The sequence below is a fragment of the Panthera uncia genome, chromosome D1 (genome assembly GCF_023721935.1).
Source record: "Panthera uncia isolate 11264 chromosome D1, Puncia_PCG_1.0, whole genome shotgun sequence".
NCBI lineage: Eukaryota > Metazoa > Chordata > Mammalia > Carnivora > Felidae > Panthera > Panthera uncia.
The window spans coordinates 109,945,755-109,971,927 of record NC_064808.1 but is presented as its reverse complement, the minus strand read 5'-3'; the positions used below and the strand labels follow the sequence as shown (position 1 = coordinate 109,971,927).

Sequence of the window (26,173 nt, the reverse complement as noted above, 5' to 3'; positions counted from 1 at the left end):
GAAAAATATTGATGGCCTCCATTTCCACCTGATTGTATGATGACATTTAAATTGGCATTGCCAGCCTGAATTCTCTGAGCTCAAAACCTGTATAGAGAACTGTCTTCTGGACATTTCCATTCTTGGGTTTCACCAAGATGCCAAACGCCACATGTACAAAATGGAACTCCTGTTTATTCCTTTATTTCTGCTGTACTTAATTGTATTCTTTCCCCCACTGAATGGCCTTAGCATGTTTGCCAGAAATCAGCTGACCATATGGGTGTATTTCTGGACTGTCGATTTTATTCCATTGATCTCTACGTCTACCCTCATGTTCCTATCTCACTGTCTTGATTACTCTTGCTTTGTAGTTAAGTTTTGAAATTGGGAAGGCTGAGTCCTCCACTGTGTTCTTCTTTTTCAAGATATTTTGGTTTTCCTGGGTCCTGTGATTTTCCATATGAATTTTAAGATCAGCTTGTCCATTTCTACAAAGGAATCCAGTGGTATTCTGATAGGGATCGTGCTGAGTCCTGTAGATCAATTTGGGGAGTATTGTCATTTAAAAAATATTAAGGCATCCAGTCCATGAACATGAGATATCTTTCCATTAAGGTCTTGTTTACTTTCTCTCAACAGTGTTTTCTAATTTTCAGGTTGTAAGTTTTCCACTTCTATTAAATTGATTTCTAAATATTATTTTTCTTTTTGGTATTATTTAACTGGAATTGTTTTTTTTAACCTTCATTTTTGGATTATTTGTTGAAGTGTATAGAAATGCAATTGATTTTTGCAAAATGAACTCACATTCTGCAAATATGCTGAACTTACTTATCAGTTCTACCAGGCTTTTTTTTTTTTTTTTTTGAGAATTCCTTAGGCTTTTCTATATAAAAGGTCATGAGATCTAAACAGTTTTACTTTTTTTCCAATCTGAATGCCTTTTATTTTATTCATTCTTGCTTAATTGCCTTGCCCAGAGCCTCCATTAGAGTGATGAATAGAAGTGGTGATAGTGAAAATTTTTGTCTTGTTCCTCATTTTAGGGGGAAAGCATCAAGGCTTTCACCATTGAGTATGAGGTCAGCTGTGGGTTTTCATAGATGCCTTTTCCCAGATGTCCTTCTGTTCCTAGTTTGTTTAGTAGTTTTTATTTTGCAACTGTGTGGGATTTTGTCAAATGCTTTTTCTGCATTTGAGATGATCACATGGCTTTTGTTTCTTAACCTATCAATATGGTGTATTACGTTAATTGATTTTCAGAAGTATTTTTGAGTGATTTTTGCATCCATATTCACAAAAGCTATTGCTCTGAAGTTTTATTTTCTTCTGATGCCTTGGTCTGGTTTTGGTATCAGGGTAATACTGCCCTCATATAATGAGTTGGGAAATGGCCCCTCCTCTTCTATTTTTTACAGGAGTTTGTGAAAAACTGGCATTAATTCCTCTTTAAATGTTTTGGTAGAATTCATTACTGAAGCACGTAGTCCTGGGTTTTTCTTCATGGATCATTTTTTGGTTATGAATTAAATGCCTTCACTTTTTATAGGTTGATTCAGGCTATTTCTTCTTGAATCAGCTTCACTCTTTTATTTATTTCTAGGAATTTGTCCATTTCAGGTCTTTTATCAAATTTGCTCACATACAGTTATTCATAGCACTCCTTTATAATCCATTTAATTTCCGTAAGGTTGGTAGTAGTGTTCCCGTTTTCATTTCTGATTTTAGTAATTTGAGTCTTCTCTTTTCATTTTTTTAAAGTTTATTTATTTTGAGAGAGAGAATGAGTGTGTGCAAGTGGGGGAGGGGCAGAGAGAGAGGGAGAAAGAGAATCCCAAGCAGGCTGCCAGCATAGAGCGTGATGTGGGGCTTATTCCCACGAGCCTTGAGGTCATGACCTGAGCCAAAATCAAGAGCTGGATGCTCAACTGACTGAGCCATCCAGGCACCCTGAATCTTCTCTTTTTAATTAGGTCAACTCGTGAGAAACGTATCTATTTTGTTGATCTTTTCAAAGAACCAAATTTAGTTTTGTTGATTTTTCTCAAATTGCTTATGTATTCTCTACTTCATTTATTTCCACCATAATCTTCATTATTTACTTCTTTCTGCTGGCTTTAGGTTTCATTTGCAACTTTTACCCAGGGTCTTAGGTGGAAGTTTAGGTTATGGACCTGAGGTCTTTTTTTAAAGGGCATTTAGAGCTGTGCATTTCCCTTTGGGTACTGCTGTCACTGAATCCATACGTTTTCAAAAGCAGTGTTTTTGTTTTCATTCTTCTTTTAAGTATTTTCTAACTTCTCTTGTGATTTCCTCTTTGACACACCGGTTGTTCATTTTCACATATTTGTAAATTATCCAGTTTTCCTTCTGATATTGATTTCTAGCTTAGTTTCATTATGATCAGAAAAGATCTTTGGTATGATTCAGTTGAGACGTGTGTGGCGTCCTAACATGTCACCTATCCTGGGCAATAAGCACTTGAAAAGAACGTGATTTAGTTTTTAGATCACCGTTAGGGCTCATTGGTCTGTGGCGCTGTTCACAGTTTCTGTGCCTTATAGATCTTGTTGTGTGTTTGCTCCGTTCATTACTGAAGTGATGTAATGAAGCCTTCAATTATAATTATTCAGTTGTTTCCTCCCTTCATTTTTGTCAAGTCTTTTTTTGGGGGGGGTTCCTGAATTTTGGGGGTCTGTTGTTGGGTTGTTTTATCTTCTTGGTTGATTGACCCTTTTGATCAACCCTTGTTTTGATCAACAACCCTTGGTTGATCACTAAAAAATGTCCCTCTGAATCCCTAGTAATGCTTTTTATTTTAAAGTCTGTTTTGCCTGATATTAGCATAGTCATTCTGGCTTTGTTATGATTGCTGTTTGTATGATAGATATTTTCCCCGTCCTTTTACTTTTAGTCTATTTGTATCTTTGAATATGAAGGTGTGTCTCCTTCAGCATAGAGCTGGGTCTTGTTCTTTTTTTTTTTCCATCCAGTCTAATAATCTCTGTCATTTGATTACACTGTTTAATCCATTTACATTTAATATTATTGATGTAATTGGATCTGACTCCACCACTTTGCTTTGTACACGTCTCTTGTCTTTTTGGTTCCCCTTTTCCTCCTTAATGCTTTCTTTTGCATTAGTGAAGATTTTCCAGTGTACCATTTTAATTTCTTCCATGACTTTTTCAGTACATTTAAAAAAGTTATTTCCTTAGTGGTTGCTGTAGACCATATCATATATACCTTACTTTACCACAAACCGTTGGATTTATACTAACTTAATTTCACTGAGATTCAGAAACATTATTCCCATAAAATCCATTCTTTGGTCTTCCTTTTGGTGGTGGTATTGTTATACTTATTACATCTGTATATGTTATGAACCCCCAAAATACGTTGTTCTAATTACTATTTTAGATAATTTAATGTCTTCTTGATAAGCTGAGAGGAGAGAAAGTATATGTTTACAGTTTTTGATATATTAGCCTTTTTTAATCATTTCTCCTTTCTTTTGTTGTTCTTGTGAATCTGCATTACAGATTTGATATCATTTGATATCATTTCCCCAGCTTAATACAATTTTCCTTACACCCACTTCTTTGATGCTCTTGTTGACAAATATATCATGTTTCTGAATATTATAGGCCCAACGATACAATTTTATACATATAAATAATAAACATATATACGTGCAGTTTTAAACAGTTAATTTTAAAATTGGGGGTGCCTGGGTGGTGGCTCAGTTGGTTAAGAGTCTGACTTTGGCTCCAGTCATGATCTTTGGCTGACGGTTCATGAGTTCGAGCCCCACGTTGGGCTCTGTGCTGACAGCTCAGAGCCTGGAGCCTGCTTCAGATTCTCTGTCTTCCTCTCTCTCTGCCCCTCCCCTGCTCAGTCTCTATCTCTCCCTCTCTCTCTCAAAAATAAATAAACGTTAAAAAATATAAAATCAGTTAAGAGAAGGAAAGGGAGGAAATATACCTTTATTCTATCATAATTACATAATTACGTTTACTGGTGCTCTTTGTTGTTTTAATGTGGATTCAAAGTACTGTCCAGCGTGACTTGCCTTCAGCCTGAAGAACTTGCTCTAGTATTTCTCGTAAGGCAGATATGCTAGCAACACATTCTCTCAGTTTTGTTTATCTGGGAATGTCGTATTTGGTCTCCATTTTTGAGATAGTTTAGCCAAATGCAGGATTCTTGGTCGAGAGTTTTTTTCTTTGAGCTCTTTGAAGACGTTTCCCAGCACATCCTGGCCTGCCTGGTTTAGCCAACCTGCCATCTTGTCCGCTCTGCTCCAGTCACACTGCTGCCAGACTGAGATTTTTACCACATGAATCTTACCGGGTGACTCCCTTACTCAGGACACTTAAAGATATCCTTCTTTTTTTATAACTTCACACTCGTCTCTCTGGAAAGGTGCAGGCCCCCTGTCACCTACACCTCCTTCTCCTTGGGCCCCGTCTCTCGTTCTAGCTGCATTATGACCCTTGGAGCTGCCTGCAGTTGTCCCCAGGCGCACAGGCTGTTTTGCGTTATCAGTGCCTCTGCTTTGTCTGGAAGCCACGCCCCCCCGCCCCGCCTCCCTCCTGGGAAACTCCTACTTTCTTCTCAAGATGTTCCTTCTTCGACACCTAAACTTCCTCTAAGAGTTCCTTCTTCGACACCTTAACTAGAGCTGGCCATTTCCTATTTGTTTTGCCCCAGTGATCCCCATCCAGTCTTCTACGGGGGCACCTGTGACACTTGGATTGCTGTTAAATCTTTGTCCATACATGTACTCTCAACTGTGCACCTTGCTGAGGGCCTGGGCGGCGCCCCATAGGAGCTCAGGATTTATTATGGGACAGTCATTTCACATCCTTCTCACTCACACCCACAGCCCTGTGAAGCAGATACTATTTCTGCCTCCCTTTGGACGATGATGAAACCAAAACAGAAAGGCCATCCCTGTTGCCCAAGGACTGCTGAGATGAACACTCTCTTAGTCCTGCCTGCACTCTCAGTCCACAAACTCTGAGCTCTCTCTTGAGTGTCAGGGTCCTAGTACAGAGCCTGGTGCAGAAACGTACCCAACATGTGTAGACTGGAAGCGGTAGCTGGGTAATGCCGTTTAACAAATTTAAGATTAAAAAGCAAGATTTTGAACTCTACCCATCTTTCTGGTTTTTATCACTTATTTCTCTATGGTGACTTCAGTATACTTGGGGCATCATGAAGGGGAGAATGTGTCCTACTTTGCATCAATCACGCCTCCAGTCTGTCTGCATAGAAGAGTGCCCTAGGGATGGAAAGGGGTGGGACCTGCAGATGTGCAGGTTACTGTACACAAAATTCTTTGACTACCTCAAAGAATGACGGATCTGAGGGCACCCCCAGTCCCCAGGAACTCCCTGGTGTAGCCACTCCTCTGCTGTTGGTAAGCAAAAGAGAACATTTACAGGGAGAAATTAGCCAAAGGTGACGGAAATAACGTAAAGGAAGAAAAAGTGGCTGGACCATTGGGGCCCGCCAGGAAGAGGAAAGGAAGGAGTGAAAGCAAATGGATGTATGGGGAGGAAGCCTTTGTTGTTACGTTTAAGCAACACATCATGTAGCTTGTGGTGTTGTGAGCACAGGGTGGGGTACGCGGTGGTGTCAGCATGATAGAGCTCCCTTTTGGATTTCAACTTGTAGTTCTCTGCAGCTGCTCCCTGTGGATTACTACTACAGTGACATGTGGGCTCTCACTCTTAGAGCCTAAACCAACCTGGCCCCAGGCTAACCGTCAATCCTCAGTGGGGGATGTTCTTCTATAGTTGTCTCACGGCACATCAGTCATTGAAACGGGTCCCAGCCCTCGGACGTCATGGAGAATCTCCCTGACATTAAGCCTATCCAGAGACTTCTCTTCCCTTGGCACATCATTTATGTCACAGACTGAACCAGCATGACGACCGAAGAAGAACCTGATGAATGACTAAAGAAAATAAGTCGTAACACATCAAACAAATTCTTGGTCTATAACTTGAGGCTGCGGCCTTCTGTGTTTTTGAGTATGGTCATGTGCTTTACTGATACAACATTTGTCTCCTTTGGTCTTTCTCCCCTTTCCTGTTTATTTTTTTTAAGTTTGTTTATTTATTTATTTTGAGAGAGAGAGAGAGAGAGAGAGAGAAGCAGAGAGAGGGAGAGAGAATCCCAAGCAGGCTCCACATTGATGTGGGGCTCAAACCCACAAACCATGATATCATGACCTGAACCAAAGTCAAGATTTGGAGGCTTAACCAACTGAGCCACCCAGCTGCCCCTCCTGCCTTTCCTGTTTGGAACAAGACGTAGTGACCGAGGCTTCCTTGAGTCTTGGGGCAACCACAAGAGTGGCGTCTACATGTTAATAGCAGAGCAAAATGTTAGAAGGAACTTGGGTCCCTGGTGACCATGGATTCATTCTAAGTCTCTTAAACTCCTGACACATTATGTACATGAGAAAAACAGACCTTTACGTGTTTCAGCTACAGTTATTTCTAGGTGTCTCTCACTCGCAGCTGAACATAATTTCTAACCAACGCATGGCTTCATATGACAATAAGATGTCATACATCTGAGGCTCTGCTAAACCAGGGGTGCGGAGTTCAGGGTGGGAGAGTTTGTTAATGGAGTAGCTAACGACAGCCTTTGCTTGACTTCTGAGCTGTAAGTCCAGGTTGTTTGTCTTGTTCTTTGGTGCAGAAACCAGGTGTGTTGGAGCATGTGACACAGAAGACTCTCATTGGTGAAAGGAACTTCCCTGTGACCAGCTCTCTGATTGGAGTGCTGCTCAGAGAACTGCTGAGGTTTCAACAATCATTTGTTAATCATCACAAGTTTTTAAGCAGTTGTTAGGCACCATGTAAGTTCCTACAGTTACTGAAACGTTACTCTATTTGAACAGCTACTATGTGCCAGGCTCGGTCTAGGTGTCTCCATGCACTGTTCACTTGATACTCTAAATAACCTCGGAAGGGTAATTTTCTTGTATTATTATTTTTTAACTATTTATTTTGTGAGAGAGGAGAGACTGCATGCAGGGGAGGGGCAAAGAGAGAGGGAGAGAAAGAATCCCAACCAGGCTCCTCACTGTCAGCGCACAGCCCACTGTGCATCTTGATCTCAGGAACCGCGAGATCATGACCTGAGCCGAAATCACGAGTCAGACGCTTAACCGACTGAGCCACCCAGGTGCCCCAGCCTTGGAAAGTTAATTTTAAAAGTGCCTGCTGGGTTTCCTTCCCATAATACCAAAACAGGTCTTTGACATTTGAGTTAAACCCCTAGACCAACTTTTTAATGAATCTGCTTTATCCAGATTACTAAGACTTTTCCTTAATAGACACTCACAGAAGCCTAGTTGGAAAGGTGCACTGTGCTTTCCTCAGGGGGGAATCAGGCATCATTATAATCAGAGACACCCTTCCTCCCCAACCTTACATTCTCAGAGAATTAAAAACCTCTCAGCAAGCCTCTTGTGTTAGCTGTTAAACCTCAGTTCCGCCTGGCTGGAGGTGCATGCTTTGCCAGTAGATGGTAGATTAGTTCAAAGACTAGGCAATGAATGGAGAATTGAAATAATGGAAGAGTGGATAATCTCCCAAGTGAGATTCGGGCTGTGAGCAATCTTTGAGAAATTAACTGAATTAACACAAATGCCCTCACACTCCCACACACAGACTTCTACATGCATTTCCAATCTCATTCTTGGAAAATCTGCAATGGGAGTTGGGTTTCTCAATGTCTATCTTCCGGTATGTCAGCACTGTGATTACAGCCACTTTATTTTAAATGAGGACCTGGGGGAATCTGCCCGGCAGATACCAGAGACTTAATAAATGAATTACAATCAGGATTTCAGAAAGGAAGTTCCGAAAGAAAGATCTCTGGCTTCTTGGTTTAATCACTGGACTGGAAGTGACGGGTCAGGACAACGCATGATGCTCTGAGCAGTGATCCCAGGGCTCTCAGTGGCCTGGAGTCAGCAGGTCTATATTTGTTTGGCACTCATTTCTAAAATAAAATTCCCTTCTCACAAAACAGATCTGTTCTCCAGTTATATTACTTTCTTGGCTCCAATTTGGAGAAGCCATCAGTCAGATGGAAGAAGCCAAAAACGTATTTAAAAATTTCCTTTATGCCTAGAAATGGTTATTAAGAGTAGGTGATATGCCAGCACAGCTATGATTCAGAATAGAAGGAGAGTTGAAGAGTTTCTCAGACAAACAAAAACTAAAGGAGCTCACGACCACTTCACCTGCCCTGTAAGAAATATTAAAGGGGACACTTTGGGTGGAAAGGAGACACCAAAAGTGACAGTATAAAGGCAGAAAACACAAAAGCAGTAAAAATATTTCTGTTAAAAAATCAGCCAAGGAACTCACAAAGAAAGGGTAGAAAATACAAAAACATACATCTAAACCATGGGGAGGAGACGAGTGAAGAATGGGTTCAAACTCAAGTGACCATCAACCTAGTACAGAAATGCTATTTGCAGAGGATGTTATATACATACCTAATAGTAACCATAGATCAAAAGTCACTAATAAGCACATAAGAAGACAGAGAATGAAACTGAAATATATTGTTAAAGAAAATCAGCAACACATGGAAGTGACAAAGACAAGAAAACACCAGAGAAAAGCTCCAGAAACAAGCACAAAACAAGTAATAAAATGATAATAAAGTCATATTTATCAATAATTACCTTGAATGTAAATGGACTAAATGCTCCAATCAAAAGGCATTGTGTGTCAGAATGGAGAAAAAAACAAGACCCTCCCGCCTACAACAAACTCATTTAGTCATAAAGGCACCTGCAGACTGAAAGTGAGGAGATGGAGAATCATCTATCATGCTAATGGATCCAAAAGAAAGTCAGGGTCATAATACTTACATCAGACAAATTAGACTTTAAAACAAAGACTGGAACAAGAGTCGAAGAAGGGCATTATATCATTATTAAGGGGTCTATCCAACAAAAAGATCTAATAATTGTAAATATTTATGCACCCAACATAGGAGAACCCACGTATATAAAACAGTAACAAACATAAAGAAACTCATTGATAACAATACCACAATAGTAGGGGACTTCAACACTCCACTTACACCAATGGACAGATCATCTAAACAGAAAACCAAGAAGGAAACAATGGCCTTGAATGACACACTGGACCAGATGGACTTAACAGATATATTCAGAACATTCCATCCTGAAACAGCAGAATACAGATTCTTTTTGAGTGTGCATGGAGCATTCTCCAGAATAGATCACATATTAAGTCACAAAACAGACTTCAACAAATACAAGAAGATTTAAGTCATACCATGCACCTTTCTGACAACACTGCTCTGAAGCTAGAAGTCAATCACAAGAAAAAAATTTGCAAACACCACAAATATATGGAGGTTAAATAACATACTGTTAAGCAATGAGTAAGTCAACCAGGAAATCAAAAGAAGAAATAAAAAAATACATGGAAACAAATAAAAATGAAAACACAATGGTCCAAAACCTTTGGGATACAGCAAAAGTGAAAGGGAAGTTTACAGGCCCATCTCAAGAAGCAAGAAAAATCTCAAATACACAACCTAACCTTACACCTAAAGGAGCTAGAAAGAGAACAATAAACAAAACCTAAAACCAGTAGAAGGAAGCAAATAATAAAAATTAGAGGAGAAATAAATCAGATAGAAACAAACAAACAAACAAATGACAATAGAACAGATCAATGAAACCAGGAGCTGGTTCTTTGAAAATATTAATGAAATTTGATAAACCTCCTAGCCACACTTATTGAGAGAGAGAGAGAGAAAGAATAAATAAATAAAATCACAAATGACAGAGGAAAACTAACAACCAACACCACAGAAATACAAACAATTACAATTTTAGAATATTATGAAAAACTATATGCCAACAAATTGGACAACCTGGAAGAAATGGATAAATTCCTAGAAACATACAAAACTAAAACAGGAAGAAATAGAAAACTTGAAAAGACCAAAAAGCAGTGAAGAAATTGAATGAGTAATCAAAACAGTCTCAACAAATAAAAGTCCAGGATCAGATGGCTTTACAGGCCAATTCTACCAAACATTTAAAGAACAGTTAATACCTATTCTTCTCAAATTATTCCAAAAAGTAGAAGAGGAAGGAAAACTTCCAAATTAATTCTATGTGGCCAGCATTACCCTGACACCAAAACCAGACAAGACTCCACTAAAAAAGAGAACTACTGCCCAATATCCCTGATGAACATGGATGTAAACATTCTCAACAAGATACTAGGAAATCGAATCCAATAATACATTAAAAAAAATCATTCACCATGATCAGATGGGATTTATTTCCAAGTTGTAAGAGTGGTTCAATATTCACAAATCAATCAATGTGATACATCACATTAATAAAAGAAAGGATAAGAACAATATGATCATTTCCATAGATGCAGAAAAAGCACTTGAAAAAGTACAACATTCATTCACGATAAAAACCTTCCACAAAGTAGATATAGAAGGAACAGAGCTCAGCATAATAAAGGACATATATAAAAAACCCACAGCTAATGTCATCCTCAGTGGGGAAAAACTAAGAGCTTTTCCTCTACAGTCAGGAAGAGAGATGGGATGCCTGGGTGACTCAGTTGGTTAAGCATCCAATTTCAGCTCAGGTCATGATCTCATGGTTTGTGAGTTTGAGTCTCATGTCGGGCTCTGTGCTGACAGCTCAGAGCCTGGAGTCTGCTTCTGATTCTGTGTCTCCCTGTCTGTCTTGGCACCTCCCCACTTCTATGTGCTCACTCTCTGTGACTCTCTTTCTCAGAAACAATAAATGAATACATTAAAAAAAAGATAGGGATGTCCACTCTTACCACTGTTATTTAACATACTACTGGACGTCTTAGCCACAGCAATTTATCAACAAAAAAATAAAAGGCATCCAGATAGGCAAGGAAGAAGTCAAACTTTCACTATTTGCAGATTATCTGATACTCTATATAGAAAACCCGACCTAAATGTGAGACAGGAAACCATCAAAATCCTAGAGGGGAACACAGGCAGCAACCCCTTTGACCTTGGCTGCAGCAGCTTCTTACTTGATATGTTTCCAGAGGCAAGGGAAACAAAAGCAAAAATGAACTATTGGGACCTCGTCAAGATAAAAAGCTTCTGCACTGCAAAGGAAACAATCAACTAAACTAAAAGGCAATCAACAGAATGGGAATAGATATTTGCAAGTGACTTATTGGATAAAGGGTTAGTATCCAAAATCTATAAAGAACTTACCAAACTCAACACTCAAAAAACAAATAAGCCAAGGAACAAATGGGCAGAAAACATGAATAGACACTTTTCCAAAGAAGACATCCAGATGGCTAACAGACACGTGAAAAGATGCTCAACATCATTCATCATCAGTTAAATACAAATCAAAACCACAATGAGATACTACCTCTCACCTATCAGAATGGCTAAAGTTAACAACTCTGGAAACAACAGATGTTGGTGAGGTTTCAGAGAAAGGGAAACCCTTTGGCACTGTTGGTGGGAATGCAAACTGGTCCTGTCACTGTGGAAAACAGTAGGGAGGTTTCCTCAAAAAAGTAAAAATAGAACCACCCTATGACCCAGAAATTGCATTATGAGGAATTTATCCAAAAGACAAATGTATCCAAAAGATACAAAAATGCTCATTCGAAGGGGCACACACACCCCAATGTTTATAGCAGCACTTTCCACAATAGCCAAATTATGGAAAGAGCCCAAATGCCCATGGACTGATGAATGAATAAAGAAGATGTGGTATATATATACAATGGAATACTACTGAGAGGTGAAAAATAATGAAATCTTGCCATTTGCAACAATGTGGATGCAACTAGAGTGTATCATGCTAAGTAAAGTAAGTCAGAGAAAGATAAATATCATATGATTTCACTCACATGCAGAATTTGTTAAATGCAACAGAGGAACATAGGGGAAGGGAAGGAAAAATAAGATGAAAAGAGAGAGGGAGGCAGACCATAAGAGTCACTTAAGTACAGAGAACAAACTGAGGGTTGATGGAGGGAGGTTGGTGGGGGGATGGGTTAGATGAATGATGGGCATTAAGGAGGGCACTTTTGGGGATGAGCACTGGGTATCATATGTAAGAGATGAATCACTGGGTTCTACTCCTGAAGCTAAGACTATACTGTATGCCAACTAACTTGAATTTAAATTAAAAAAAAAAAAAAAAGAAAATCTGAAAGACTCCACCAAAAAACTGCTAGAAATGATAAATGAATTCAGAAAAGTAGCTGGATATAAAATCAACAGTAATCTGTTACGTTTCTATACAGTCATCATAAAGCTGCAGAAAAAGAAATTAAGGCATCAATCCCATTTACAACAGCATCCAAAACAATAAGATACCTAGGAAGAAATTTACCAAAAAGGTGAAATATCTGTCCTCTGCAAACTATGAACATTGATGAAAGAAACTGAAGAGGCCACAAAGAAATGGAAAGACATTCCATGATCATGGATTAGAAGAACAAATATTGTTAAAATGTCTATACTACCCAAAGAAATCTACCCATTCAATGCAATCCCTATCCAAATACCAAGAGCATGTTTTACAGAAGTAGAACAAACTATCCTAAATTTGTATGGAACCACAAAGATCCTGCATAGCCAAAGCAACCTCGAAAAAAGTTAAAGCAAAACTAGAGGCATCATAATTCCGGACTTCAAGCTATATTACAAAGCTACAGTCATCAAGACAGTACGGTACTGGCACAAAACCAGACACATAGATCAATAGAACAGAATAGAAAACACAGAAATGAACCCACAACTATATGCTCAACTAGTCTTTAACAAAGCAGAAAAGAATATCTAATGGAAAAAAGTCTCTTCGACAAGCTGTACTGGGAAAACTGGGCAGCAATGTGCAGAAGAATTAATCTGGACCACTTTCTTACACCATACACAAAAATAAATTCAAAATGGATGAAATACCTAAGTGTAAGACAAGAAACCACCAAAATCCTAGAGGAGAACACAGGTAGTAATTTCTTTGACCTCTGCCATGGCAACTTCTTACTAGACATGTTGCCAAAGGCAAAGGAAACAAAAGCAAAAACGAACTATTGGGACCTCACCAAGATGAAAGCCTTCTGCACAGTGAAGGAAACAATCCACAAAACTAAAAGGTAACATACAGAATGGGAGAAGATATTTGCCAATGACATATCTGATAAAAGGTTAGTCTCCAAAATCTATAAATAACTTATAAAACTCAATACCCCCAAAACAGATATCCAATTAAAAATGGGCAGAAGACTTGAATAGGCATTTTTTCCAAAAAGATACACAGATGGCCAACAGACACATGAAAAGATGCTCAACATCACTGATAATCAGGGAAATGTAAGTCAAAACTACAATGAGATACCACCTCACACCTGTCAGAATGGCTAAAATTAACAACTTGGGACACAATGGATGTTGGTGAGGATGTGTAGAAAAGGGATCCCTTTTGCGCTGCTGGTGGGAATGCAAACTGGGGCTGCCACCCTGCAAAAACAGTATGGATGTTCCTCAAAAAGTTAAAAATAGAACACCCTACGCCCCGGCAATTGCACTACTAGATATTTATCCAAAGGATACAAAAATACTAATTCGAAGGGATACAGGCCCCACCCTCGCCATGTCTCTAGCAGCATTATCATCAACACCCAAACTGTGGAGAGAGCCCTTATGTCCAGTGACTGATAAATGGATCAAGAAGCTGGTGTATATATAGAATGGTATATTACTCAACCATCAAAAAGAATGAAATCTTGACATTTGCAAGAATGTGGGTGGAGCTGGAGAAATGAAGTGAAATAAGTCAGAGAAAAACAAATACCATATGATTTCATTTGTATGTATAATTTGAGAAACATAGGGTCAAAGGGGAAAAATAAATAGAGACAAAGCAAGAAACAGACTCTTAACTAGAGAACACAATGATGGTTACAGAGGGGAGGTAGGTGGGGAATGGGGGAAATAGATGATGGGGGTTAAGGAGGGCACCTGTTGTAATGAGCACCGGGTGCCGTGTGGAATCACTATAGTCTACACACGAAACTAATATCACACTGTACGTTAACCAACGGGAGTTAAAATAAAAACCTAAAAATAGTTAAGTGACATAAAATAAAGATGAAAACCCTTGGGCCCAAGTTGGGTACTCTCCCACTTACCAACAGATCCTTCATGGACCTGATGTATTCAGCACAGTCAACTGCTTAGAATCTGGTTTTCTCAGTTCCCTCTTCTGAAGTTTGGATGAACAGGCAATTCGGAACTGAGAGTGGGGAGTAGAGGCAGAGTGTGCTCTGCCTTCAACTCCAGTCAGTTAAGGACAGGAACCCAGCAGGTGGGAAGAGGTGTGGCCCCATGTGCAGGGATTGGTCGACAGATGGCGCCTTGCTCAGTCTGCTTATAAAGACCCCTGCAGGTGGGACAGGGCTATCCTATGTGATCCACTACGGATAGGAAGAGCCTTCATGGTCTGGGTTGCATGAAAGAACTTAGCAATAGTGCTTTTCCTTTCAGCGGAACTTTCCTTCGAAGAGCCCCACAGTCATGGCCACATCCATTCCGCACAAAATCACAGAGTATTCTGGGATACACTGGTACCCACATCCAGGGAATCAGTTCTACCCCCAGGCACTCCCTGCGGGTAGCCATGTATTTGGGGAAGCTGCACCCACTGGAGATCCAGTGCATTGAAACATGAGTGTGTTTCATGTGCTAGAGAACATGTAATGGGATTACTGAATGAATGTTTCACTCATTTGGATAGTTTGTATCTTTGAGACAGTGTCCACCATGAGTAAATGGCACCCCAGGGGCCAAGAGGAGCCCATGGCCTTTTGCTAACTTGCTTTGCATTCTTTTTGCTGAAGGATTTTCCCTTCTCGTTGAATGCATCTGGAAAATCAAAAGGAGAAGAGCCATACCTGTAGTATTCGTCTCCGACAAAGAAAAGGGTCTTCTGCACATCCTTGAGGTAGACGGCAGCATCTATTCGCTGTACATACCTTGGGAAGCCAAAGTCATAAATAGTGCGAGGAGGACCTTGCATCTGGAATCCTCTTGTTACCCAGTAGTGGGGGCCTGAAAACAGAAATTAAGTTTACAAAAACTCTGGGCACCTGAACGGCACAGTCGATTGAGCGTCAGACTCTTGAGCTTGGCTCAGGTCGTGATCTCACAGTTGGTGAGTCTGACCCCCAAATGGGGCTCTGTGCTGATGGTGCAGAGCATGTTTGGGATTCTCTCTCCTTTTCTCTGCCCGCCCCTCTCTGCTTGTGCGCTCTATCAGAAAAAAAACAACAACAAAAAAACAAAAAACAAAAACAAAAATAAACCTTAAAAAATTTATATATGAAAAAAGTTTACAAAAATTCTGTGCCACTCAGTAAGGCATTTCATTCATGAGGATTTCTACGCATGGTCACGACGGGAGTGGTTTATGGGATAGTCACGGTGGCTATTAACCAATATATAAGATTTTATTCAATTAAAACTACTCTTGAGGCAAAAATCTCAAGTGATGCCTTAAGAAAGCAATAACGTTGATACAATTGTGTCTTACATTTAACACATTAATTTTTTCAAGACACTTTCCATGTGTACAATCTCATTTGGGTCTCATACCCATGCATGGGAGAGGATGGGTGTGGGACGTGCCAGTGCTGTGATTCTTAAGGTGGCACCAGCCTTCCATCTTTACCTAACCTCGGCATCAAGAAAAAGGAGCTAAAAGTGACAGTTGTCCTTAACTGGGTAACGTCTACTGGCTAGCCATTGTCACATCTCCAAGGTCGGTGTTCCTATAATCACTGTGCGAAGCGAATCATGAAGAGAATTGGCCAGAGTCACGCAAACAGGAAAGGGCTGGAGTCAGGGAGTGACACTGTGCATGCCCACCTCCTGAAACCACAGGGGTCCTTCCATGCCCAGCTGCCTCCCGCAGGGCACATAGCAAGGGTGCTGTCCTCACACGGGGTTCTGTGTTGGCTTCTGTTCACTGGAGGATCTCAGTGGGATGTGCCACTCTGCGGGGCAGGAGCCAGGTCTGTAGCCCCCGGGGGTGCTGTCACTTAGCACGGTGCCTGTCTCGGGTAAAGTCCTGGCTCTGACAGTCATTGCCATTCTTGCCATTGTTGTAATGGCAGAGTGGCATCTCCCACCCAACCTGAGAAGGTGTGACTGGAACACGCTCCATGATCACGGGACAGAGGCTGACCACACCAGATATCCCAGCATTCTGGGCCCTGCCCCCTGCCGTGTCTTCCCTTCGGGGGTCTGTCGAGTACCTTTGAAGAAGTAGGCGGTGCCCCTCTCGGCCACTTCATAAGCTGCGTCCACGTTGGACATAAGCTGGGGGAAGGAGCTGGTAATGGTGCTGGGCCGGATCCCTGCCATCATGTGCACCTGACGACGCCAGAAAATCCTGTTGGCCAGTGGACAAGACATCAAGGTTGAGGTTGATCTTAAATGGGACTCGGACTGAAACGTACTGCCAGCCACACATCAGAGGCCATTTCTAAATGCCTCTCACCCTTGCCTTGTTTGCAAAGAGAACATCAGTTTTTTGACCTTGGTAAATAGCTCTTCTCCCTTTTTGTTCTTTTTTGTTCCCTTTTGTTCTTTTAGCATCTCTGCAATCCCCTTTTACTGGTGATTTACACATTTAAGCTGTGCACCTTCCATCGGAACTATCTCTTGGTACACATGTCCCTTTCCTACTCTGATCTTTTAAAAATGAAGATCTCACAAAAAGAAAATTCAATCCAGGTTAACATTATGAATATTACAAATGAACCAAAACTTTGTAGTTAGGAGATGCGAATTATTCCCGCCAGAACCATTAGCCAGCAAGAACACTAACCGTGATCAATTATACTGCTGATATACTTAGCTATTCAAAGTGTTCATATCCTTGAAGCTGATGGCTTGTTAACAGAAAATCTGGCACGCACAAGTTAATGCGAGGTTTAACAACCCTTCCAATACTGTTTCCATAAAACCATGGTAGTACCACAAGGGCATTGGGCTGAAAATATCAATATAAATGTGGTCCATTTTGAATTTTGGAGGTGAAAGTCATTTTTACAAAATATGAAGAGCTTACTTGACTCTGTAGAAACTAGAATCTATACATAAAATTATTTACCGAGAGTGAAACTGTGATAAAGTTTTGACATTTAATTTTCTGGGTAGTTAGAGTAGGAACTCCTCAATCTTACGTTAGGTTTTCGTGTTCAGTTAATTTAACAGATACAGCGAGCGCCTATCGGCAGGGACTGTGGTAGATACCAAAGAAGAAGCACCGAACAGACCCAGGCCTAGCCCACAAGGAGCTACAGTTCTCCAGACGGGTATGTAACTAGGCAAGTATAATTCAGACAGGTAGGTGATTAGGCGGTTATGACCATAATTACAACCGGGTAGTTGTGCTGCAGAGTCAAGTTCAGGACGCCCTGGGAGCACAGCGCGTGCCCCACAGGACAGAAGTTCTGTCGCATTCAGCGTTGTGGTGAAAGTGTCCCAGGGGAGGTGGTGTAAGCTGATGTTGAAATTTAAAAGAGCTTTATTACAAGAGACATGTGTTCATGTTTCCTAAGTAGCATCATGATGCAGAAGGGAAAGCACATCGTGTTTTAGAAGACATGGGCTTGGGTTCTAACTCTGACCGGCATCTCTAAGCTCAGTCCTATCATCTCTTAGATACAACTACTGATACCTGGCCTGTCCCATGAGGTCATTACGAGGGTAACGAGATAGTGATTGGAAAGTGTATTACCAACTGTAAAGTGCCAAACAGCTAGATACTGTCCATCCTAAAAATTATTATTTGCCTAGTTGCTACCCACCCACCAATTGGGCACCCCAGGGTGGCAGGCATCCACGTAGGGCGCCCCCCCCCCCCGCCGTCCACGCCCTGCACATCACAGTCTTACCTAGAACATGTATTAACAGATGAAACACCAAGACCCAGGAAGGCTGGTGGGCCCAGAGATCATCTGGTGGTTAGCGGCAGACAGAGCTGTCTTGATTTTCATCTCACACTGATCTCCTCCACATGATCACTCCTAGCCCCAGATCTCAGGTTTCCTCTGTTCATAACCTGGTGCCTCGTCCAATCAGAGCTATCCTCGTCTGAAGGCAAGAGGGACCCCCTTCCCTTCTCTCTCTCCACCACCAGGACAGGAGGGCAGGTTTGGGAACCCAGAAGATTTGGGTAATGAAAACAAAAAGGTCAAGTTCATAGTCTGTCGTCTGACTTTTGTTAATAAAAACCTGATGAGAAATCCAAAAAATCAAGTGTTTTTCACTTAATTCAATATGTAGTTCTGAAATGCTGACTGTTCATGTCACGGTGCTAGATGCTGACCGAGGCACCGAGCGAGCATGCGCTGCAGGGATGAGAATGCTGGGGAAGAGGAGGTGAGGAGAGCGGGCAGAGAGGAGCAGACATATCCTCTGGGGATGAGTCACCACCTGCATTCGGTCTCTGACAAGGCTCAGACAAATTCCTACCTCTTTCTCCTTGGGCACTATAAAGCTGGGAAATATTTCCATTAATTTTCATTTAAAAGTCAACAGGTGACTTTCGGCAAACTTAAGCCTCATTCTCAGGTGCAGTAGGGACACAGATGTCCCGAATGACTCAGGAGGAGAGGGAGGAAAATGTAGTGATCAGGAGAAAACGTACTGTCAGAACTTGTCACACGTGGTAGAGTCTAAAATTCCTTTGTAAAAACACCTTGACTTCAGATACTGCAGGTATTGTGAGGACCAGATCGAAGGAAAGTCGGCATTCTAAACCAAGAACGATCTTGCGCCCCCAGAGACATTTGGCAATGCTTGGGGACAAGTTTGCTTGTTGTACCTGGGGATGGTCAGTACTATTGGGTGTAATGGGTGGAGACCACGGATGCCACTAAACATCCAACCATCCATGAACAGCCCAGCCAACCAAGAGCTACCTGGTCAAACATCAGTAGTGCCCAAGTTATGAAATCCTGGTTGAAACACTGTCACAACGTATTGTAATGCGTAAACTGGACACATAAGGTAGAAATAAATACTATGCATCACTTACGTAAAACAGCGCGAGTTCCAGAATAATCTGTAATCATGAACATTTTCAGGACGCTAATGGTGGGTAGTGAAGCAACAGAACCCATACTCAGAGGATCCACAAAGTTGGAGCTATTGATGACAATAATAAATGAATGAAAATTGACAACGCTCTCCCACCGAGTACAGCAAATAATCTCCTGATTCATCTGTCAATGGGTTTAAAATCTAAGCAAAAAGAAAGACAATCCACGTACTTCTTGGACAAGGCCAGCTGGAGGATGTATTGGAACTGGCAGTGGAAATAGGTAAACCCCTATCGATAGTCTGTAATCTGATCTTTGATAAGAGGGGCAGGACAATGGGACTTATTGACAGGATAGATCTGCTGATCATACATTTAGCTGCACTGTTTATCTCTTGGTTCCCTGGAGCCAGTGCCGTGCCTGGCACGTGGTCAGGGCTCAGTAAATATTTGCTGACTTCATAAATCGGTGCCAGGGATGGAGAGGCGCTAAAGAGATCACCAACTTTCATAGTCTCTGAAATTTTTATTCCCTTTTCCTAAAGAACAGCAGCTAATTCACCAAGTTTGAGATTCGTTTACCCACAACCTTCACCTGGCGTTCACCTGGGGCCGGGTCATGGCTTATCCATCTTTCTAGCCCCCGAACACCAGGGCACTTGCTCCACATTTGCTGAACTTTTGTTCTTTCTTGGTTGTACCAACCGTCTTCACTCCCCACTAGTGTGGGCTGAGCCTGTCCGTCTCTCTGTCTCTCACCTCTCATCTCAGGAGAGGCCTCCACCTCTTCACTGTCCGACTGTCAGAGCAACTCAGCATGAGCCGAATGGGGACCTTCACTTTTCCTTGACTTCGACCCTCTGTCCTCCTTGACCGTTCTTCTCTCTAATCCTGCTCCCTAGTTTCAGGGGGAAGAAGGATCTTTCTTCTACGTTTTTGATGCTTTTGGTCTAATTTCTGCTTACGTCCCATGGAGATGGGGCTGTGTGGCCTTGTGACAGGAGCAAGGGAGCTTGGGGAGATGTGTGACCTCATGTGTGTCACTCAATTTTTTGAGACTCAATTTCCTGTCAAATAAAAGTGAGATATCATGCTATCTGTGCTGACACTTCAGAGGATCGATTGAGATAATGCACAGAGAAGTGTTTTAGAAGCTCTCGACTACTCTTACAATTATTTGTAGATACCGTAGGAAGACATGTTTCCACCCTGCAAACGTACTGATTGGTGATAGGTAACCTTGAAGTTAGTAGAGCTAAGTTTCTTTCTAAATCTGTCTCGCCGATGTGAAATTTTTGTCATTGGAAGCTCTGAAGTCCAAACTATCACATCATTGGCTGACAGGCCACTCATTTTGGGGGTTCCACTAACCAGATAGACGCCAAGAAATAAAACAGTCGTCGCTCATCTCCTGGAGCCCAAGGAAGACACAGCTTATAAAATTGAAGACCCGTATGTAGACAGTGCTTAAAAACGGCCAGAGCAGAGCGTGGGGTCCTTAGCTTGTTTATACCCCTCTGAGGAGCCTGGGCGTCCATATTTATCAGCCAGAACCTGTGAAGCTGTCAAGGCTCGTCCTCAGCCAGGAGGGTGTTCGGAAGGGACAAGGAGTCCGGGCTCCTACTCTACCTTCTGCCCCTTTGTTGGAATTCTTGAATACACAATGGAGAATCAGTCCAAGTAAATACACTGCCTCCCGCTCCCTTTCCATGATGCAATCTCATACCCAGAAAAAACACATTGCCAGGGAGCCTTCAGGTGTGCAGGCTGGGCTCAAAGCCACGGAGTCCTGGGAGATGCCAGACATAGAAAGTTCTAGTTTATTGTCCCTCCTTCCCCAGGAGCTTCGCACTTACATTTCTCCACTGGCTCCTTGTCATGCCTTCTACCATGTCTGGTTATTTTCCCACATTGGACCCTGCTGCCTGACCCAGCCATTAATTTACCTCTCTCTGCTACCAACAAGACTCTCAGGTGAACGACCCGTATCTACCGTTTCCACATGCCCCCCAACTTTTGTTCTTTTGCTCCCCAGGACCTGGATTCCTTCCTCACTCCTCCGCTGAAATGACACCCCTCATCCTGGCCAGCCTATCTCTTTACTTCAGTCCTCAGTCTGATGGGTTCGGCATCCTTTTCCACCATTGATCACGTTTGGTGGGGGGCCAGGGTGGCGGGGAATCCTCTTTTCCTTCATTCATTTGAGGTTCCATGAAGGGTTTCTGTCTCTGATGTCCAGTAGGTTTAAAATTCCAGCTGGGGAAAAGAACACTGTGCATACATGAGTAAGCGTCTGGAAAATGCTTAGCACAGCACAGTGTAGGTGATCGTGGAACGTCAGATGTTGTTATTAGCGTTCATTTTCAGATCCTGCGCTGCCTCGTCCACATGGGAGGACCCACAGGGCCACTGTGAGTGCTCCCCTGAGCACCAGCTTCTGTAAAACTAGATCACCATCACCATCACTGTGGACATCTAACACCGAGTGTTTCTCACAGATTGTGGTTTTCCTGTCTGCTGTCTTTGACTCTTCTCTTCCACTATCTCCTCACTGAATGAGCCAGGTCATGCAGGCGACTCCCTTCAGGATGCCCCTTCATTCATCCTCTGCATTTCCTTGCGTAGCCTGATGGGAATATTTTCCTCTGCGTGATGATCTAAGATGCGTAACATCGTGCAGGAGGCAGCCATTAGTGAGGGACGGATATCCTTAATAAAGAATTGTGTTTTGAGAATAAAACAGAATGCAGACAAGCCCCTCAAACATTTTCCACATACCTCCATGGTCTAAGGACTTTCTTCTCCTTGTGGTAGATGAAGGCCCTCACGCCCTTTCCCTGCACACTCCAGCGCATTTGGGTCAGAAGGCTAGACGGCATTCACGTCGAGTGCTTCCCTTGGGAGGTCCCCTGCATGGCCAGTTTTCTGTGTGAGGGACAAGATGGACTCTGGACCAGGAGTGAGAAGACCCGGCTGGCAGGAGGGTCTGCTGGGCTGCCAGACAGACGGGGCCCACCTTTCTCACCTCCAACACGAAGGATGTGGACACAGTCAAGCCTCAGGCTTATTCCATAAGCAAAATGCTATTCCTCTTGTGAGGTCTATTGCCGGCTGGGATAGTCTTGGTTTTATCGGTAACATTAAATTGGATAAAACCTGCAACAGTCTGAGAGACACAACTACAATTTTGTCCCCTTCTCTTCCCTAATTGCCTGAGGAGATGTGGGAAAGCCTTAATATTCTGCCGTCCACCATAAAGAATAAATGTGTGTGAATTAAACATGGGCATACACTTGTATGTAAGTCGTATGTATTTATGACGTTCACCTTAGTATAGTCGAAGCCCAGTCTCCAAACAGAACGCTGGAATGTTCCAATGGACCTGTACACAACGCGAGAGTGTGCAACCGTCTCACGGTGACCGTGAAAAGCTCTGCATTGCACACCGTGTGGTTATGACGTCCACGGTTTGAATTGTCTCCTCCATGGATTATTGGGGAACCCTGGGCTGGGGAAGAACAATGGCCTGCTGTGCCTTGAAAGAATTCTCTGTTCTTTGTCCAAGCTTAGCAAGCACTTAGGGACTTTAGGTGACAACCAGGAGGGGATCAGAGCTGCAGCCATGGGATTCGAGCTCCAGATGGCACCTAGGGAGCCAGGGAGTCAGCGGTGGGGGTGAGGGCTCTGGCTGCTCACAAGGTGGCCGGTCCCCAGCTCTGTGCTCTTGTGGCTTTTCAGAGTCTTGTGAAAAGGGAACCATCATTCATACCTCACTGGCCATCGTAACGACCTGATAACAGAGTGCTCATCACTGTAAGTGCCGCACTCATGGGGGTCCCTGTGATGTCCTGTGATGTCCGAGCGACCCGTCCCAAAGAGGAGGAGGAGAGGTTCAGGGCCCCCAGACAGCTTGGAAAGGGGCCACTCCTACTCCCTGCCTCGGGTACTTCCTCAACCTTTGGGCTTGCCGGCCCCGCCCCCACAACCCAGCCGAATGGGAGGACACGAGGGGGGGTGGTGACTGAGCATGCCTGTCCCTTGACCCCCCCATTTCTCAGTGTCTCCTGCACCCAGGCCTCCCTTCGCATTCTGTTACCACTCCCAGGATTTATGGCGACACTATCAAATAGTTGTTAGCAATTGCTAAACACTCATGGTTTGATCAATTGAGGGTTTTGAAACACGTTTTTGCTTTTTTAAAGAAAACACTTACAATTGTACCTAAGGGCGTAATGTCTTTGACTTCAGTGTCTCGGTGCGACTCTACAACCAGCATCTCATCTCTTCCTCGGGGGGGGGGGGGGGGGGGCCCAGGGCCACCTGCCCTTGTCTGACCCCACCAGCACAGCCCGGCCCCTCCCCACACCCAGGCCCCTCCTGCCACACGCCTGGCCCTCCTGGCTCAAAGCCCACCAATTCTGTTTTGCTTTACTTTTTGGTAATAATAAAAATTCTATAATCAATAAGTATCGATAAAAATCATTAAAAGCTAATAATAATAAAAAGCCTTCAAGTTGTTCCTAAGCCTTAATCCACGACACAGATTTTCAGATTCCCCTTCCGAAATATATCATCTGTCATTACTGACTGCCCGTGGTGTTGGTGCTCTTTCTGATCGAGGTTACCTGATCAGTAAGAGACACTGCCAGAATCTACACCAAGTCCGCCCGCCACTAAAACTTGGGCTCTGCTCCAATCTGCCCCTGACGCCCACCCACTGTGGAAGACTGAGTTCAAGCGGTTGCTAATTTTTAAAAGTGAGAAAGAATTGAGATGTTTCTAAGTATGGGATTGGTTAAATACATGATGATGTATCTCTTCGCTGGAGTAATGTTTGTATACATATAAAAAAGATGACAAAACTCAGTGGCATGGAAAAATGAGATACTGTTGAGTAAAAAAGGTTTATAGATTAGATCATCTAATAAAATCCCATCTTTGTGGACATCCCTGATTCCCTCCCATATTTAGTATCTCTCTCTATCTGGAAAAAAATCTGGAAGGATATACAACATGTTTAAAAATGTGATTACTCTGTTTATGGGCTGAATGTGTCCCGCTCCCTACCCCCAAATTGATATATTGAAGCATAGCCCCCAGTGTGATGGTGCGGTGATAACCACCCAACGGGACACGTCGGGGGTGACCGGGTTAGACGAGCCCCTGAGGGTGGAGCCCTAGTCTGACGTGACTGGTACCCTTGTAAAACTAGACCCCAGAGAGCTTGCTGTCTCTCCTAACGTGCACAGAGAGGTTGTGTGAGCACGGACGATGATGGCAGTGTTTGTGAATGTCTTTCTCCCTTATGGAACCGAGGTGTGCAAAGGCAGGGCGAGTACTTCTCTTTCTTCATACCTCCAGCCACTACAGTGGTGCCTGGGCCCCCATAAGGGCTCCATGAACACTTTTTCAGTGAAGAAAAGGAATAAAAAGGTATTCAGACACGCATATGCCTCAGCTACCTCTGCCTGTTCCGGTGTGAACGGATTCTGTCCCCGGTAAAGCGGGGAGCGGGGAGAGCGTTGGTGGGTCTCTCTTTCCCTCCAAGAAAAGAAGCGACCACAGTAATCAGCAATCAGCGTCACGGAGGCAAGTCCCCCAGCTCCCTGCGAGGCCAGAGCCCCAGGACAAAAGGGACCACCTAACGTAAACTTAGGAAATTTCCAGCAAATTTGTATATTTCACCTTAGTCATGATCGGATTCCACTAAGCGCACTTTGTTCGACTGCAACTGGTGAATCCAATTTGGCCCCCACCCCTGGCCTCCCTCAGTCACGAAAGACCTACCGCGGTCTCAGCTTTACTTCGTTCGAACGGGGGTCTCTTTATTAATTCGCTTCTACCCAACGGCAGAAAATGATACAGCTCTTCAAACATGAGCACTCTGTCTAGCTGCTATCACCACGCTGTTTACGGCAATCTGGGCTTTCACCCAAAATGACATTAGAAATGACACCCCAAATTACCTCAAGCCGGTTAGGCTTAATCATGGTCATTATTGATATTAACCATCAGACACAGTCTTCACAGATGTTCCTTCACATCTGCACACATGCATTTTTCAACTGCATGTTATTCATATGCTGTGGGTCTATTATTGATCAGTTAAACAACGAACAAGGATGTCCAAAAAGTAGGTGGCTTGAAGCTTGACCCCTTTCTACAACCTCCTTATTATTTGAAGACTAACCCCACAGGTATGCCTTTCCTTACAGACTTCTCGGCCACAGAAGAATGATCAAAACCACTAATACATCCGTGATTTTGTGATTTATAATAGCAAGTATGTATTTGGTCTCCCTCCTGGTTCCTGGCACGGAGCTGCTTTGGAATTTCCGGTGAGGAGAGCAATGAAGGTGTCTTTTGTTATGTTAACGAGGTGACTTTTGGACCGCACCTCTGGATGGGGCTAGTTGCCTGAGGAAATGGCCAGGCAATTAGAGGATTAGAGCTTTCAATCCCAACACCCACCTCACCCCCATCTTGGGGTGGGGGGAGGGATGGGCCTTGGATCTGTGGCCAATGGCTAGCGATTTAATCAGTCATGCCTCTGTGATTAAAGCCTCCATAAAATCCCCAAAGGAGGGGGTTTTGGGGATTTTCTGGGCTGGTGAACATGTAGATGTGCAGCTGTGGGGAGAGTGGTGCATCCAGGGAGGGCAGGGAAGGTCTGCACTCTTTCCCCATACACTGGTCTCGGCACCTCTCCCTCCGGCCGTTCCTGAGTTCTATCCTTTTATAATAAACTTAGTCTAGTAGAGTAAAGCTGCTCTAGTACGGCAGCCACACTCAAGGAGGGTCACAGGAACCCGTGATTCACAGCCGGTGGGGCAGAAGTGACATCTGAAGTGGACAGAGCCCTCAACCTGTGGACTCATCCGATGTTATTTCCAGGTAGATGGTGTCAGAATGGAGTTGAATTGTAGGACACGCAGCTGGTGTCAGAGAATTGCTGGGTGGTGGGGAAAACCCCCCGCATCAGAACCGGTGACCAGAATTGTCATCTCCTATGTGAACGCC

General features: G+C 43.0%; 1 protein-coding gene across 1 annotated transcript in view; it reads right to left on the bottom strand.

Annotated features, from left to right (window-relative positions):
• The window catches only part of MMP20 (matrix metallopeptidase 20), a 50,759-nt gene that overhangs the window by 5,664 nt on the left and 18,922 nt on the right, over positions 1–26,173 (bottom strand). The window contains exons 7-8 of the mRNA XM_049614319.1: positions 16,359–16,495; positions 14,997–15,153 (exon numbers count right to left, since the gene is read on the bottom strand). Of these exons, the coding sequence (XP_049470276.1) occupies positions 14,997–15,153; positions 16,359–16,495 (294 nt within the window). The remainder of the gene's footprint in view (positions 1–14,996; positions 15,154–16,358; positions 16,496–26,173) is intronic.